This window comes from Phocoena phocoena, chromosome 1 (genome assembly GCF_963924675.1).
Source record: "Phocoena phocoena chromosome 1, mPhoPho1.1, whole genome shotgun sequence".
Lineage (NCBI taxonomy): Eukaryota > Metazoa > Chordata > Mammalia > Artiodactyla > Phocoenidae > Phocoena > Phocoena phocoena.
The window spans coordinates 75560213-75578137 of record NC_089219.1 but is presented as its reverse complement, the minus strand read 5'-3'; the positions used below and the strand labels follow the sequence as shown (position 1 = coordinate 75578137).

Sequence of the window (17925 nt, the reverse complement as noted above, 5' to 3'; positions counted from 1 at the left end):
TAAGCTATTGTGGGATGATTCTTTCCAGATTTACTCAAAAGCCATTAATTAAGCACATTTACTCTCCTAGGCATATAAATAAAAATTGGGGTTTATACAAGACTGAGTAGGGTACAGTTCTGTTGTAGCAGAGAAAACAGACATGAAGTAAAGGTGACTGGGGTACCTGGCACGAATCTGTCTTCTGAGAGATGGAGGTTAGGGCACATTGAGTTTCAAGTAGAAGTGGCATCATTTTCTCGAACGTTATTTTCAAAAAGAATGGCCTTTCTATACTAATCCCTTATTACTAAGCTCCCTTCACAGTAAGATTATATCGCATTCCAACAAGAAATAGTAACTCCTTCCAGAATACATAATCTGTGGAGAAGTAGACGTTATTTTACTTTAAGAGGTTCCAGGTTAGACTTTGTAGACCAAAAGTTTTACCATTACAAATACTAAATTTATTAAATCACTACTTCTCAAACCTAACACAAATTATGAGATGTTCCAAAATAACCTTTTTGCTCTTATCCAAAAACCTACATCAAAGTAGATTTTCTATAAATTTGAAATAATGTTATAAATTTGATGCAGACCTTGGAAAGTTACTAAGTTTCTGTTTTCCCATCTGAAAGAGGGGATCAAGCCAAAGGTATTGCACTGTTGTGAAGATTGCTTCCAGATAATGCATGTCAGCTACTTAGTATGGTGCCGGGCACATAGCAAATCAGTCTCAGTAAATATGTATTATTCATGTATTACAAGTTGCAGCATTTAGGTCAACATCTTGCTGAGTTGACTCAATGAATGTAAGAGTTTTTGTTGTTTTAATCCTAGAAATTACTTTTCTTAGTATCAATAAAAGGAGGAAATCTGTTTTTAAAAACAAGTTCTGTGTGGCTGGCAGTTGACTTACATATTACTTTTTGAAAAATAATGGCTTCTTTCAGCCAAATGATTTCTTATACTTCTGGGAAGTACTCTAAGTTCAATATTAGCTGTGCTCCCAACAGGTCACTCACCACTAACCACAAGGGGGCAGATACCCAATCATGTTAGTTTACATTTCTTTTGACATAAATTAGTATTGGAAGAATATGAAGCTTCAGGGGCTACTTTATTTAAGATGTCATCAACTGTTATCTCTGTACAAATGACTCCCAAATCTAGAGATATTTTCAACCTTTCTCCCAGACTTCAAATGTTAGTTTGCATGTATCTTCACTTACACATCTCATTAAATCTTAAACTCAACATGTTTAGATCTCATCACACCACATCCATTTGTTCCTAGTGTGTGTTTCTGTGTGTGTTGTTTTAAATGAGGATTAAATGGACTGCTGATGTACCTGACATCTAGTAAACAGTCAATAAATGTTGACAGTCATTCCTTGTTATTGGCACTGTCATTCTTCTTGCAAGCAAGGCATATGACCTTAGAGCCATCTTTCACTTCTCCCTCACCACCCTGCCTTACGTGGTCGGCCTCCATATGAGCCTTCTGTATGTTCTCTCCATTCTTTTGAGAAGATTATTGTTTATCAGTGTCTACAGTGGAGCCTATCCCTTCCCCTCAACTGGATGTAATCCTTATCCTTTGAGCCTCAAAAACTTCTCATAGGTTCCTGCAATCCTGTCTTATATTTTATCCCAATAAAACATCCCATATGATGATAAACTCCCTTTTGAAGACAGTGGCTGCCTTAGGCATCTTCATCTTTATATTTCCTGCAGTGCTGAGTCAGTGACTTTCCCATAATAGGAATTCAGTTTTAATTTTTTTAATAAGTAGTGTACTAATGCACTTAAATATATGTGTGCCTGCTATGTGCTAGGTGTTGATACCACTTTAATACTCTAAAGCAGGGTTTGGACAGCTTTTTCGCAAATGGCCAGACAGTAAATATTTTTGGACTTGTGGGCCATACAGTTGTAGTTGCCAATCCACCATTGTAGCACATAAACAGCTATAGTCAATACATAAATGAATGGGCATGACTGTAAGACTTTATTTACAAAAACAGACAATGGGCAGGATTTGGCCTGCTGACCATAGTTTGCCAATTCCTGCAGGCTTCAATTCTCAATATATAAAATGAAAGAGAGAGAGAGAGATTGTTAAAACTACCAAGTATAATTTAAAGTTTCTTCATGGGTACATGTATATGTATGGCTGAGTCGCTTTGCTCTGCACCTGAAACTATCACAACATTGGTAATCGGCTATATTCCAATATAAAATAAAAAGTTAAAAATAAATAAAAATAAAAGTCTTCACAGTCCATTAAAAATTAATTAATTAATTAATTAAAGTTTCTTCAGAAAAAGTAGCACCTGTTCAGAGAACAGGCTTTCTGATACGTAACCTTGACCTAAAGTATCAATGGGTTAAGACTGATCAAGTCTTGAACCTGCTGTATAAAAAATAAATAAAATTCAAAAAAAGAAAAAAAAAGATGAAGTCTTTATTTTTCATTTATTCAGATAATATTCATTGGGCACCTTCCATGTACCAGCACAGCACTAAGCACTAGGAACACATAGACATCTAAAAGACTAGCCCTCAAGATGCTCACAGTCAAGGAGGGGAGATAGGTGTGTGATAATGTTACAATAGATATGTGTTTAATACATACGGCATAGCAGGTGACCAGTGGAAAACATGGCATCTTTGCATGTCAGTTTTTGATTGATGCACAGACCAGTTGCCTTTACTCTGCTTCCAAAAATTGGCATATAGAGCCAAGAGTTGAGACTTTAAACCCAAGCCAAATTAAAGCTTTATCTAAGCTTTGATTTCATGCACGTCACAGAAGATTATTACTCTTTTTGGAGGGACTACCCTATTGTACGTGCAGATTCTATTAGTTGTTTCCTGCTGTGCTGGTTGTAGTTAATCATTTTGGAACACTTTTTTCTTTTTTTATAAAAGGCAACCAGCAAAAGAATGAGCTATTTCTCTTGGATGATTTTATTTCCGTGCTGAGAGGATTTTTTTTAAATAAAAAACTGAGGTTACTTTACTTTCTTTGGATCTGTAACATGAAATATTTAAAAATCATTCACTCTGAAGTTAAGAGGTAAGACACTTTTTCCTACGCCCTTTTAGAGAAATTGGTTTCTCTAAAGGCCTCAAGTAAGACCCACCTGACGTCTTTTTGACTTTTGCTAACACCCACCCACCAGCAAGCAAAGACCCCCTTCTACCTTAAAGCAGAGTGACCTCCCAGTTCACATTACTTGCTCAGATTCTGACTTCCTAGAGTCTCAACTCTGCCTGCAAGATACCACCTCTCAGACTTTGTTGATTCTAAGAGTCTAGTCTCTTGCCTGCCTCACCTCGTAGTCCTGCCAGGTCCCTCCTTGCTTTTCACCTAGCCCATACCCCTACTGGCCAATTTTGCTACCTTACCATAAGCATCTCTTCAACTGATCATTTAACCAGTATTTCTTTTCTCAGAACATTGCTTCTCAGATTTCAGTGTCCATCATAATTATCTAGGACAGATGAAAATGTCGATTTTCAGCCCACCCTCAGAGTTTTTGGTTTAGTCAGTCTTACCTAGTACCCAGAAACCTGCATTTGTTAAAGTCTCTGCCTCCTGAGGGACCCTGATATAAGTTATCCCTGGGACCACACTTTGAGAAACACTGCCAAGGATGATAAAATCCTTGAGGACATTTTTGAATCCCATACAAGTGTCTAGCATGTTTTCTATATAATAAATATTTGGTAGATGTTTATTCAGTTGAGTTGTTGAAGTTGTGTAAAGAAATATGTCATTTAATATTAGGATGAATTTTTGAAGTCAGATTTCTACATCCTTAAAGATACTAGTCTGTACCCTTTGCCTAAGTGAACTGGAAGTAGAAAATTAAGTCTTATTTCAGGCTTACAGAGAATGATTGAAAAGTATATTTAAAGATACTCTAAATAGGAAATGTATAATATATATGTTAAAAGTTAGGATTTTTAAAAAAATATCCTGCCATTAGAACTGAAGACCTTGGAAGTTAAGATTATTTTGATAATAATGGTACAGAATTAAATATATGTCAGAGAACATTAAAGGAATTCCAGAATTTCTAAGAACAGCATTAACTACTTTCAGATGCCTTGTCTTATGTAAATAGCCAGAGACCATTTCTGCCTTTTAGTTAGATCCCTTGAAAATAACTGTGATGAAGGAAGGGTTAGTGAATAACAGCAGTGTGCTCTCTAGATGAGATTACTTAAACTTCCTTTTATTTTCCTTCTGGAATTTAATTCTGGCAATGAGTTCTGCAGAGATAAATGGGGGAAATCACTTAATCTAAGAGTCAGTCGTAAACAGCCTTGCATGTAGTAGAAGATGCCATCATCAGCACTCACCCATCACATTAAGAAATGCATTTCCAGTAAAGTTTTACTATAAATGTTTGTAATATATTTGGGTTTTGATCAGTTTTGTACTAATAATAATTATTCAATCCAGAAGAAATTTTAACATTTAAAGCCTTAAGGTCATAGGTAATAAAATTAAATTTTTAGCTTACATACACATTTTTGTTACAGAGAAGTGTGATTGGGCTATAAGTAAAAGATTTTCAAGCATAAATGTATCAGTATTCAGGATAAAATTCTGTGGAGAATTGGAATGGAAATACAATCAAGGGAAAAAGGAAACTATATAAGATTTCTAACTATTAAGGAAGAACTTGTTCATGCAGTTTTTAAATTGATGATACTGGTACCATTCCCATTTTACTTAGATTCTAGTGAATTTTTATAAGAGTGATGTAACATTTTCATTCTAAACCATCAATATTTACACTATACCATAAATTACGTTCTTTATATCTATTTCAGCTTGTGAGTAAAGAAATTAAATGAAATTTTAGATGTCTGTTTTAAAATCTACAAGTGTCATTGTTTTCTGAAATTATTTTAGGTTAGGTGTAAGCAGGAAAGTGTGAAGAACCTGAATAAGTTTTGCCAAATACACACACAAAAAAACGTTTGCTGCAAGGGTGATTTAAAATCGGGGTTAAATCTAGAGGGTGATGGATGTCTTTATGGAACATAATAAGTATTAATGACACCCTCTTTTTTTTAATATATATATATATATTTAACATATTTATTTATTTTTGGCTGTGTTGGGTCTTCGTTGCTGTGCACGGGCTTTCTTCGTTGTGGTGTGCAGGCTCCTCGCTGCGGTGGCTTCTCTTGTCACAGAGCACAGGCTCTAGGCACACGGGCTTCAGTAGTTGCAGCATGCAGGCTCAGTAGTTGTGTCTCATGGGCTCTAGAGCTCAGGCTCTGTAGTTGTGGCACGCGGGCTTAGTTGCTCCACGGCACGTGGGATCTTCCTGGACCAGGGCTCGAACCCGTGTCCCCTGCCTTGGCAAGCGGATACTTAGCCACTGTGCCACCAGGGAAGTCCTAATGACACCCTCTTATTGAGTGTCTCCTACTGTATTTTAGGTACTTTGTTAAGCATTTTGTATACACTATAATTATGTTACGCTGTACATACATTATACATTATAAATATGTTTAGTTGTACGGAGAGCCCTGACTGCAGCTTTGTAACCACTAACTGGTGAAACCTAGATCCAGACCTAGGCCCACCTGTCTCCAAAGCCTTTGCAATATAGCACATGCCTCTCAGCGCCATAAATGACCACAGTGCACGTTCTTAGATTATGTGGAACCCAGCCCCAGTTCTTTGTTATCCCTCTTTGGGATTATTGATTGTTTTCCAAAGTGAGAATCAGGATCAGGATGAGTACATGCTCAAAATGGTCTTAACCTTTGGCCACATTTTGGACATAGACTCTAGAACAGCGGAAGCAAGGGATCATTTAAGGACTAGAAAATGTTAGAATCAACCTGAAGAATGTCCACACACATAAAGAAAATATGTAGAGCAGGGTGCTAAATACTTTTATCATCTCAGAGATGACACGTCCAGTGATGGAATGGGTTTCATATGTGGCCTTCTGCTTGAGGCAGTTTTATGATAAGACTTGTAAACTTAGCTCTAGGGAAGTTTACTCTTAGGTAGCTCTAGGGAAGCTGAAGCTCTACTAGTTGGCAGAGCTGGGTGAGTGAAGTTTCAGCTGCTGTGAACTTGAGAAACTTAATTTGAGAGGCTATACTGAAAAGTAGATCCAAAGTGATATTATGGTCAAATTCTTAACAGATTATAAAGACTACAATTTCCATAGTAATGATCTCATTTCAAATATGTACTATTTTGATCATTGATTAAGGGAATTATGTAAAATATAAAATGAGAGTTTTCTCTAAAAACTTGGAAAATAAATTTTAACCCTCAATCCACTAAATTTATCCATTCTAGTTATGTTACATAATAATTTATATCTAACTTTATATACTCTTCAGAGAGAGTAATGACATAATTAATTGATATTTCTAGGTGATTCAGATACTTCATTTTAGCCAAAGTGCTTCACCTTTTCAAGCAGACCTCTCACTGAAATTTATATATACCAAAACTGTATGAATTCTATGTGTATTCCCATATCCTCTACCTTGTATAGGTACTTTCTTCCTAGAAAGCCTTCATCTTTTCATCTCTAGTGAATACCTAATAGTTCACCATTGTATTCCCAGTTCCTAGAACAGCATCTGGTACATGGTAGACCTCCCTCAGTAAATATGTGTTGAGCGAGGAATGAGCAAACAAGCAAAGAGTTGAGTGAAGAACTCAAAAGATTGGCTTTACAGTCCTAACTCTGCATCTCCTTGAGCAACCCTGAGCCAGATACTCCTCAGGGCTTCAGTGCCCTCACCTGGAAGACAAAAAAAGTAGCTTAAGTTCTTTGTAGCTCTAAAATAATATAACATTTAAGCAGAAGTTTTTCTGAGGAACGTGATCATATTTTCCAAAGTGATATACTTCCTAATAAAGATTGAAAATGTAAGAGTCTGTACTGATCAGACTCCTGCATTTAGTCTAGCACCAGAGGAAGCATATGTTTTGTTAACAAGAGTAAGGCTAATTAAAATTTCCTATGTTAATTAGGAGAAAATCCATGGAGGAGGAGGGATTTTAAGAACCAATTAAGGAGGAGGAGAGCTAGAGTTAGCAAATGAAGTGCCTAGATATTATAGGCACTATAATATTTGAAAGAACATTTGGAGGTGAATAAGGGACAAGAAAGAAAGTTAATTGAGTATCTACTTAGCTTTAGATTTCTATCCTGACACTTATCCCAATGAAATGTGATAGTTTGTTTGTTGACTGGCACTCCCAATAAAATGTGGGGTTTATTTCTATGAACTTCCATTACCTAGCAGACTATCTGTAATGGTAGACACTAAATAAATATTTGAGGAATTGATTGATTAATGAAGCTAGGCACTGTTCACATTTTCACATGCATTAATTCTAATGAAGTACATACTATATCTCTACTTTACAAGATAGGAATCTTAGGCTCTGAGAAATTGACTTAGCCCAAAGAAACCAAGCTACAGTTGCAAAGCCTGGATTTGGACTCAGGTCTTTTTGGCTTCAAAGTTCATGCTTTTTCTACTAACTAGCCCATCATACAGATCATGAAGATAATCCCTGATAAGTATGTTATTTCCCTGCTAAAGGTGCTAAATTACCTTTGAAGTATAAAGTCTTATTACTAATATCAGTTTGGCAAGTTACACTTTAGAAACATTTTCACCTGTTACATTTAATCTTTATAAGCTAGCTGATGAGTAGATAACCTTTCCATCATTATACTGATGAGGAAAACTGAGTACCCTTGAGGAGTCACAGCTTCTAAGGACCTGTGATAAGATTGGAACCCAAGCCTTCTGCATTTAAAAGTAATTGAGCTTACTAGTGAAGATAAGGAAAGCCTGAACAAATAGCACCTAGAACAAAAGCCTTGTAAGGCCCTCTTTAAAGCATGTTTTAAAATGTGTAATTAGTCACTTTATTTCACTGCATCCCATACCTTTTGTCATCAATAGACAGGATGATCTGCCAGCGCATTTCTGACCGTAGAGCTTTCTGAATGGAGGCATGTGTCTGTGCTACCCCACTCATGACTGGTGCCCCACGTCAAGTATGTGGAGCCCTCGTTTACACATTTACATAAATTACGTAAAAGTCCCAAAACAAAGTGCAGCAAACCACTAATTCAGTTACTGTTATCTTTTTAATATGAAAACTAGAGAAATTAGGTAAGAAAAAATTTAACTTTGACACAATCTACTTCTAATGTGACGTGGACAGTCTGAGTTGCAAAAATTGTCACACAGGAGTATTTGGAGAAATTTTAAATAATACCTTTTACTTGTAAACAGAAGAGTTAAAAAACTCTCTGACCCCTGTACTTAGTTTGGTTTTATATGTTTTAGTTTGAATGTATGTATCTTTTTTCTCCTATTCTGGGTCTTCATTAACGATCTGGTTTCTTTCTTCCTTTTCATTTGGATTTTAAAAGCTAGTTTGTTCACTTAATCTGTTCTCTTTCTGCTCTATTAAAATAAGTTTAGTACTTTTAAATTACTTATTTTAAAGGAATTTGGTAAGTATGAATCTAAAACATGTAGTTTATAATACATTCAGGAACCTTACTGAATTCAGTTAATACCAAGATGAGCCATACTTTATAAATGTTTAGCTATCGGATAACTGATTTATATTAAGGTTAAGTTTTTTTTTTTTTTTTTTTTTTTTTTTTATGCGTTACGCGGGCCTCTCACTGTTGTGGCCTCTCCCGTTGCGGAGCACAGGCTCCGGACGCGCAGGCTCAGCGGCCATGGCTCACGGGCCCAGCCGCTCCGCGGCATGTGGGATCTTCCCGGACCGGGGCACGAACCCGTGTCCCCTGCATCGGCAGGCGGACTCTCAACCACTGCGCCACCAGGGAAGCCCAAGGTTAAGTTTTTTAAACAGCAAGAGATTCAACTGTGTACGTTTGGAATCAGTTAGTTGCACTTTTAACCTAGAAACCTAAGTTAAGAAATAAATACAAACGACTATTAGGAATATTGGTTAAGTGCTGCCTTGGGCAAACAAATATCAAAACTTGTACAATTTTAGAGCTGGAGGGATCTTGATGATCACCTCATCAGATGACCTTATTTTATAGTGGAAAAAATTCTGTGGCGTAGGGATTGCTATTAGATTGTTAAATTTGGAGAAAATTCAAATTTAGTTTAAGTATTTTATTAGGGGATAGAAGGGGAGATGATCTAAGGGGTGCCAGTGATCAGGTGGGAAATAGAATGGTTTGTGACTCCTTTTTTTTTAATTATTCTCTGTTTCCTTTTGAGTTATGGGAAGTTAAAAAATAAATCCTAATTTGCTAATGAAGTGCAGAGAAAGAAGTACAAGAACTTGGCCAGTTTCTTTGAAAGTTAGTAACAGAGCCAAGATTAAAAGCCTACCCTTGAGTATCAAGACAACTTTTATTTGTATGATGTCAAACACTGTAACACCTGTTTAGCCTACTGAGCTATGCTGCCCTTACAATGCCCCTGTGAAGTTGCCTGGAGCAGGGTCAGCTAGTGAGCCTGTGAGAGTAAAGCAAATGAAATAACAAGAGGAAATGTCTGAGAGGGTCCCTAAGGGTAAAATAAAAGACAAATGTTGGTATCTTAATTCTTTCAAACCCAAGTAGTTTGTCTTGTGGTAGCAGAGCCCTTTCACTAATGGGAACACCAGAGTTCCTGAAAATTTCAAAAATAGATGAAGCTGCCCCTTAGGATTCAGTGACTTAATGACTTGCAGAGGAGCTAACACCTAAATGTTTTGGGCAATGCCAAGCTGGACTCTACACCTTGCCTCAAGGTAATGGAAACAGGAGGATTCAACGTAGTTGTAGCCTCTTGGAAGTAAATGTAATATAAAATAATAAAAAAATGAAAGTTATACGGAAAGTTGTAAGGCTACGTTTAAAATGCAAAATGCATAAAAAGGCAAATAAGTGTTTCAGTGCTTACATAAGAAGTGCCATTCTTTGTTACTGAAGAAGTTCAGTGACTTTGTCCTGAACTAAAGTTTCTGTAAGAATGCGTTGTTATTTTAGGTAAATACAACTGTAAAACTGTGTTCATGGCTTAAGTAAATGAGCTAACAGTTTCTGTGTTTTATCATTTAGCCCTCATAATAACTCTCTGAAATGATACTGCTGTTATCTCCACTTTCAAGCATGGAAACTAGGAACTAGAGAAGTTAAGTAACTTGTCCAGAATCGCAGACCAGTAAGTGATGGAGCCAGGACTTTAACTCGGTGTTAGACTCCAAACCCAAGCAACCACTAAAAGTTACTGCTTCCTTTAACTAAACCCCATGTCCCACAATGTTACCCCATCTGTGTTTAATAGCCTTTCTTTATAAAACAGTTTACATAATTTACTTTTTAATTACTGGCAAATATTAATGGTAGACTAAGAGTAACCACTCGTAGTAGAAAAAGAAATTCAGAATTTCATTGAAAAATTATCTAGTGAAGTCTGACCTGTTTTAAGTGACAGACTGGAAAGCTGAGGCCTTGAAGCTTATTGACACTCAATAGCAATATTGCTGTGATTAGAAGTTTACAACATCTTCGGGTAAACACTAAATAAAATTCAGTGGTTCCCATTAAAACCACACAACATACCAGATTTTCACTGCATTTGAGTGAAATATTTTAAAGTAATTCATTATAAATTCTTACATAAATCTTTACATTCTAAATACTTTGTACAGAGCCTGCATGGCACATAAAATAGGGACCAATTTTATTAATAAAACAAGTGTAATTAATTATAGTTTTAAGATTGAAATAATGTATAACTTATTACATGGTAATTTTTAAGAATCTCTGAATGTTCCTCTGCTGGGATCATATTTTGTATTATATCAGCATTAATATTAGGTTCTAATTACCATGTGGCTTTTGAAGAATTCTTTTTTTTTTTTTTTAATTGTTTCAGCTTTGGAAATCTAGAGAAGCTTAATGAAGATTTAATATTTTAAAAAGAAATAAAATGCCTAAAACATTAGGTATACACTGAAAATTATTTACGAAAAAAATGAAATAAGTGTTGATAGAAAACATTCCCTGATTTGGGAAATGTCTCTTAATAGAAGCCTTATGATTCAGTTAAAATGCACAGAAGATAAGTTGCTTCAAGTGTTTGTAGGATACCACTTGAAAAGTTCCTATTTGAAAATTCAAGTCTTGCTTTCTCTTAAGAAAAATTTAGTTATATCCACTTTATATTTCACTTTATAAGTTAATTTTATACTTTTATATCTAATTCAGCCTCTCTTTTTTGTATAATCACTGCTAACTTTTTAAAAAACACTGCTTCTTTCAAAGGGAAATAATGTGCAAAAAATGTGATGCATTTAATCCTTGAATGCTGGAAGAACACTTTTAAAGTATTGTAAGCACATCTGTATTATATTACACAGGGAAAAGAATGTATGCACTCTGTGGCCTATGGGCACGAGGGTGGCTGGTTTAGGAAAACTGAATATTTTGCATTTCAAGTTTCTTTTCCACATAAAAAATATTCTGTGATTCTAAAGTGAAGAATTTAATTCCAGGAGTGGGGCATGTGGTCAGGCAAACAGGAGTAAAGTCTTGGTTTTACAAGTCCTCTCACTTGTCACCCACTTCTTAAAAAGAAATCAGTTTTTATAATGGGCTCGGCTTTGCACTTTGTTAAGCACTTCTGCTTTCCCTTATTGGAAAAATATTGCACAGGACAGACTTAGAACACAGAGAAATCACTATACCAAGAGTTCTTAGTAAGTGTGCTGCATGTCTGAGTCAGCTGCAAGGTATGGTGCAAATAATTTGTCACTAGTTAAGAAATATCAACGTTTGTATGATTTACTCTTAAAATTACAGCAGATTCAAATGTATCCCGATGGTAACCTCACTCTTGATCACTGACTGGTATTCTAGTGTACTTTCTTGAGTGGAAGGGGAAGGGATGGAGTTCCAGCTGTCAGGCCTGGTATCCCTTGGGATGTATGTTTTGTATGTGAATATCATCTGTCATTGGTGGAGATGGAGAAAAAAAGTTGGAGAACTTCTGCACTACACTGGTGAAGGTGTTCTCTACTTTCTCCTCTTTGTCGTGACGTGATAGTCACTTGCCAACACATTCCCTTATGCAGCTCCTAGTGAGCTAGCTGAAATTCCACCCCTTTATTCCTACCTCAGAAAACAAGCAAGGGAGAATGCTAGGGGCATGCAACTTTAATCAACTAAAAAAAAAAAATTTTTTTTTTTTTTAAGTAATGACTTGAGAATTTCATACTTCAAGGAGTATTACCATCTAATTACCTGTGACACATTTACTGGTTATGTCATGATACCATGACAAATGAACTCCATATTTCTTAAATTTTGTGCTTTTACCTCATTCATAAATTCAAACCTGTTTTTTTTTTAATTTCAAAATAAAGGAAAGCCAAATTTAATTATATGGTAATATATATTTCCAGAAAGTATTTATAATTTAGAATTAAGTTTTTACAAAAGTATTTTGTAGCCATTTTAGCACCATATATTACTAGGAACTATCATGGGATAGTTGTTTGGTTTTCTTTTAAGACTCAAACTAAATGTATTTGAGGAATTTGAATTTTTAGCTAGTCAATATTTTATCCAAGAAAAATTCATTTTATAAAAGTTAGCCTTTATCCCTTATTGATATGAAAATGAATGACTTGTTCTAGAGCTTTCCTAATGTCAAATTATTTCATATACTTTTGATTTAGCTTTAGGACCTCTATAATAATCGCTCTTTTACCTGATTATGTTGGTAAAGTTACTATATTATAAGGAAATAGATGTTGAATTGATGTCATTACCATTTAAAATTTTTTAATGTAAGGGACTCATATTTTATTTACAAGTAATTTCAAATAAAATGGTATTTTTTGGTTTTGCTTTTTTACTATAAGATATTATGAAATGGATCCTGACAAAAGTCTCCTTGACAATTTGAGGAACAAAGTGATCATTGAGTACCCAACATTACATGTGGTATTAAAAGAATACAGTAATGACATGGAAGTTCTTCACCAAGGTAAGTGTAAATTTGTTCCTGTAATGCTTAAATAACTCTAGTGAACTGAAGCAATTACATTATTGTCTTTATATATTTTCCCACTGTACTTACACACCTAACTGAATTTACTCTGTAACTACAGATAATACTGTAAAGAACCATATGGTTGAGCTGTTGCTTCTATTCTGTTTCAGAGCATGTAAGCTTTCATCAACTTAAAATGAATGAATCGGTTTGAATGTCTGGCTGTAAAAGGATATACTTTGCCTTTGGGGAGTTTTGTGTGTTTTTGTCTTTTTTTAAGGTAATAGTCTTCAAGTAACAGTCTGCCTATGATCAGATAAATTTACTCCCTAATTAAAATTCTTTAGAGATTCCTAAAATGAGAGATTACAAACATTTTTAGTATTCTGCCTTATAGAAAAGGGAAATGTTTCAAGGGACATTGTGTTTAAAATTTGGACTGCATTTAGAATAAGCTGGTGCCATTGCCTTGACCCTTTATCTCCTTTTCTTTTAAACCGACTGGTTTTACTTTCTCTGATTTTGTTTCCTTGGCTATATTCCTTGGCATTTTAGTGATTCCTTAAAAGTAGATACTTTCCCCTCTTTGGTGAGTAGTGGAATTGGGAGAATTTATTAAAACCAGAAACGATATAAGTAAAATGTTAGTGTATAAAGTGACTTACCCATATCTGCATTTACTGATTAAGTTAATTATGTTTCAGTATGTAAATTCTAGAGGATGAATAAAATTTTAAAATTACTTCTAAAAAGAGAGAGAGCTACTTACTTAACTCAAAACCATTAGATAGCCCTTTCAGCTAAGAGTTATAGGTACAGGACAAGTTTCATTGTAACAAACTCCAGAGGGCCATAGAATCCTTGGATTGGATTGAACTCTATTTTTTAAAATATCTTTTGAAATATGTGGTTCAGGTTTTATTGTTATACCATCATTATGGACTGTAATAGGCAGTAACCTTTGTTGTAAGGTCTTCTCTGTATGTGTGTATTTTTTCTTTGTGAAAGTTAATAGAATTTTTTCTTTGTGAAAGTTAATAGAATTACTTTTTTTCCCTAAGTGGCCAAAATTTTGTCAGTGCCACAATGTGAAACCAGATTTTTAATTGGCACACACAAAGTTTCTAATAATCAGTTATATGTCTCTAAATCTTTAGGTTAATTCTTTTTTTTTTTTTAAACATTTTGAATCAATTGATTTTTTTTTTTGGCTGTGTTGGGTCTTCACTGCTGCGCACGGGCTTTCTCTAGTTGCGGTGAGCGGGGGCTACTCTTCATTGCCGTACGCGGGCTTCTCATTGTTGTGGCTTCTCTTGTTGCGGAGCACGGTCTCTAGGTGCACAGGCTTCAGTAGTTGTGGCACGTGGGCTCAGTAGTTGTGGCTTGCGGGCGCTAGAGCTCAGGCTCAGTAGTTGTGGAGCACGGGCTTAGTTGCTCCGCGGCATGTGGGATCTTCCCGGGCCAGGGCTCAAACCTGTGTCCCTTGCATTGGCAGACAGATTCTTAACCACTGTGCCACCAGGGAAGCCTAGGTGAATTCTTGACTTTATATTTTTTAAAATTTGAGAACATCCATTTTTATTTTCTCAAATTAAGTTAGAAATTTCAGTTCTAAATGACCAATTTCACTTTTTTTTTAAGCTGTGTAAAACCTTACTTTTTCCTTAATATAATTCACATAGCTCTCTCTCTCTAAATGTTGGTTTCAGGGAAAGTTGTTTAGTAATGTGGGTTACTGGCCAGAGCAAACATTGTCTGTGTAAATAACCACAGCACACACAGTTCCTCTTTCACCTTGTTTAGGAATGCACATTGAAGTAAGGCTTCCTGTCATGAAGCAAAAAGAAAAGGCTACTTTTGTAGTGTACTTGGAACCTTATGAAGTAAAATTTGCTATTTTTTGGTGGGTATACGATGTTTGGCTTATTTACAGGAAGCTCAAGTGACTCGTGCTTTCAGTATAGAAGATCATTTAGGGCTGCTGAAGCAAAGAACCAAAGAGGATCTAGCAGGATTTTAAGGACCATATCAGTGTTGTCACATAAATACACACACTTTAAAAATAATGCCAGGCCTTCCTGTAGATGCTTTTCTTTGTGTAAGCACTTCAAGTTGTCTGTTTCTTTGTACATTCCCACAGCGTTGGATGTTCTGCAGGGTGGTCCCTTAATGCAGGGGGAGGGTTGTATAAGAACAGGGCATTTTCTTTGGAAAGCCTTGAAATTCTTTCTCTCTCCAGAGGCAAAAATGTTGGATTTTGATCTTGAGTTCATAGCAAAGGTGTCTCTCTTCTAGTTTGGGAAAAATGTGTTTCTGGACTGGGATTCAGTTGTTTTTCACACTTGATGATTATTATAATGTTTGTTATAAGTCTAGATTGCCATAGTTTATTTTTTCAAAAGTCTGCCTTTTCTGATGGGCAATAGACAAGTTTTGTTTGCTTGCTTTTTGCTTTTTACAGAATGAAAAGGGTTGACTGGAAAAGGTTAAGCAGGTAAGGTAGCCCACTAGGTGTAGCGTGTAGAGAGCTGCTCACCCACCTTGTATCAATCCAGTGGGAGGTGCTCAGAACGGTGTTACTTGTCTCACAGGTCCTTGTTTGCCAAAGTTAGCTGGTAGATTTAAATGACACAATGAAAGCATCCTACATTTCAGTCTAAGGAAAAAAGAATGGAGTTCCATCAAAAGAAGAAAACTGGGCAACTTCAGTAAGCAGCGAAAGGAAAAGGTGTTTCCCAAACTGCAGTGCCAAACAGCACAAAGCCCATTAACTTAAAAATACCAGCAAAATATTTGTCTCTGTTATTCTAATATAACTCAAAATTAGAAAATATCTCTGTCTTTTGAGGAGTCCAACCCAAAAATGATTACTTGAATTAGTGAAAATAGTAGCATAGCAGTTACTTACATATCAGTCTCTTCTTTTTTAACTTCTTTTGAGTTTGGCCACTCCATGCAGCTTGTGGGATTTTAGTTCCCTGACCAGGGATCGAACCCGGGCCCTTGGCAGTGAGAGCATGGAGTCCTAACCACTGGACTGCCAGGGAATTCCCACTTCAGTCTCTTCTTGGGCCAATAAATCCTTTCATCCATTCTTCCTCTCTCCTCCCTCACTCCTGCTTACCCCCTCTTTTTCTTCCTTTCTCTTTCTGTGTGTGTGTGTGTGTGTGTGTGTGTGTGTGTGTGGCAGTGGGATGGGGATGGAGTTTAGGCACAAGAACACACATGTAAATGCCACAGTGCAATAGGTTCTATAATGGTTTCAGTGCAGAGAAAGCCAGAGGAGAAAACAACTAACTTGTAATATCGTGGAGATACTTGAAGGACTCTGCTAGAGTTTATGAAATTCCACAAGGATCAGGACCATATCTTGGATAGAACCTATTTCAGTACCTTCCTCATAAAAAGGACTCAATGGACACCAGTTTGGTTGCTGGTACAATTGTACATCTAGGTACCATCGGCATACCCCAAGGAACTTGGCAACTGGAATATGAGGCAAGATCCAAGTTTATGGTTCTGGCATCAGCTCTTATTAGCTGGGTCCTTGGCATTCACTCTGCTTCTCTGAGCTCTATTTTCTTTATCTACACAATGGAGATAAAGGGCTATAAGCCTCAAGCAAAATGATCTCTATTTTAACCTTAACAATTTTCAAAGTGTTTATGTGTTATTTCCTTTTAGCTTCACTATACAGTGAAATAAGTGGTGCGGTTACTCTGCTTCCCATTTTTCAAATTGAAAAAAGAAACCTAAAATTTGGAGTAACTTACAGTTATATTGATTCAGCATACATGCTACCCTGGGGGGGATAGATATAGGAAAGAAAGATCCAGTGTCTATCCTCAAGGAACTCTCAGTTTAGTTAGTGAATCATAGTCTTGCTGTAGTCAAGGCAGCTCCTTTAAAGGAGTTCCATTTCTGCTCTGAGTCTTCTTTCCTGTGAAAAGAAGGAGATGGAGATTAGCTAGTCTTCTGTCAGCCCACATTCACTCAACATATACTGACCCTCAATTTTAAGTTTAAAAAAAATCATGGAAAAAATTTATTCCAACCACACTTGGCCAGCCTCTGTGATAATAGTGGTCTATTCAGTGGCAAAAGTATTGGATCCTACCCACACTGAGAAGTGACCATTCCCAAGTCTTCCACAGAGTCAGGAAGGATGTTACCTCACAAAATATAATTACCACTTTCAGACATCATTTCTCTATTTATTGTGGCCAGAATTGTATATCCCAGCTGCCTGGGACATGACATGGTTTGTCTGTCACCATGAGCAGTGCTGTTGGTATGCATCAGAAGGGAGGAGAGAAGAGGGGAAAACAGAACAGGCTAAACAGAAACAGCATAAACACTTGACTGTATGTTTACTTATTTTTTTCAGTGAAAGGTGAATCTACTAAGAACATTGGCAATTAAAATTGAGCACTTCTTTTGGAGGAAGAACATGAAAATTCCCAGACAATTGCAGAGGACCTTGTTGGAAGATTTGGGGGTATTGTCGCTTGGTGGTTGGAAGTTTTTGTTTCTCTGAAAAGTAATTAAACAGTCTTGAAAAAAAAATTTTTTTAATGTATTTTCTAGCCTCTTGAATTGACTCGTAAGGCACAGGCTTTAATATGCTTCATCCTGTAGGCCGAAATTTTTGTTATTTGTTAGTTTGATGCAACACCAAACCCAAGGATCACCTGTGTCAGCCACAAAGTTGGCGTTCTCTTTAGTGGAACCTCACTAAACAGAAAGGCCATGTGGCAGACCATCTAGCCACAGGAGGACTGGTCCATCATTTACCTATTCTTGTCTTTGGGATTATATGTAACTTAACCTCTTGAGACAACTGGATGAGTCTTTTATACTTGGGTAGCACCCAGTATGATG

The 17925-nt window shown here is 36.2% G+C and overlaps 1 protein-coding gene across 2 annotated transcripts in view; it reads left to right on the top strand.

Moving 5' to 3' along the window:
* Positions 1–17599, top strand: part of ZNHIT6 (zinc finger HIT-type containing 6) — a 54722-nt gene extending 37123 nt beyond the window's left edge. Inside the window, exons 9-10 of one of the 2 annotated variants that reach the window (XM_065882502.1) lie at positions 12914–13038; positions 17432–17599. In XM_065882502.1, coding sequence (XP_065738574.1) covers positions 12914–13038; positions 17432–17466 — 160 coding nt within the window. In that variant the 3' untranslated portion in view covers positions 17467–17599. The remainder of the gene's footprint in view (positions 1–12913; positions 13039–17431) is intronic. The other variant, XM_065882510.1, reaches the window with a different exon arrangement.
* The last annotated feature ends 326 nt before the right edge of the window (positions 17600–17925 follow it).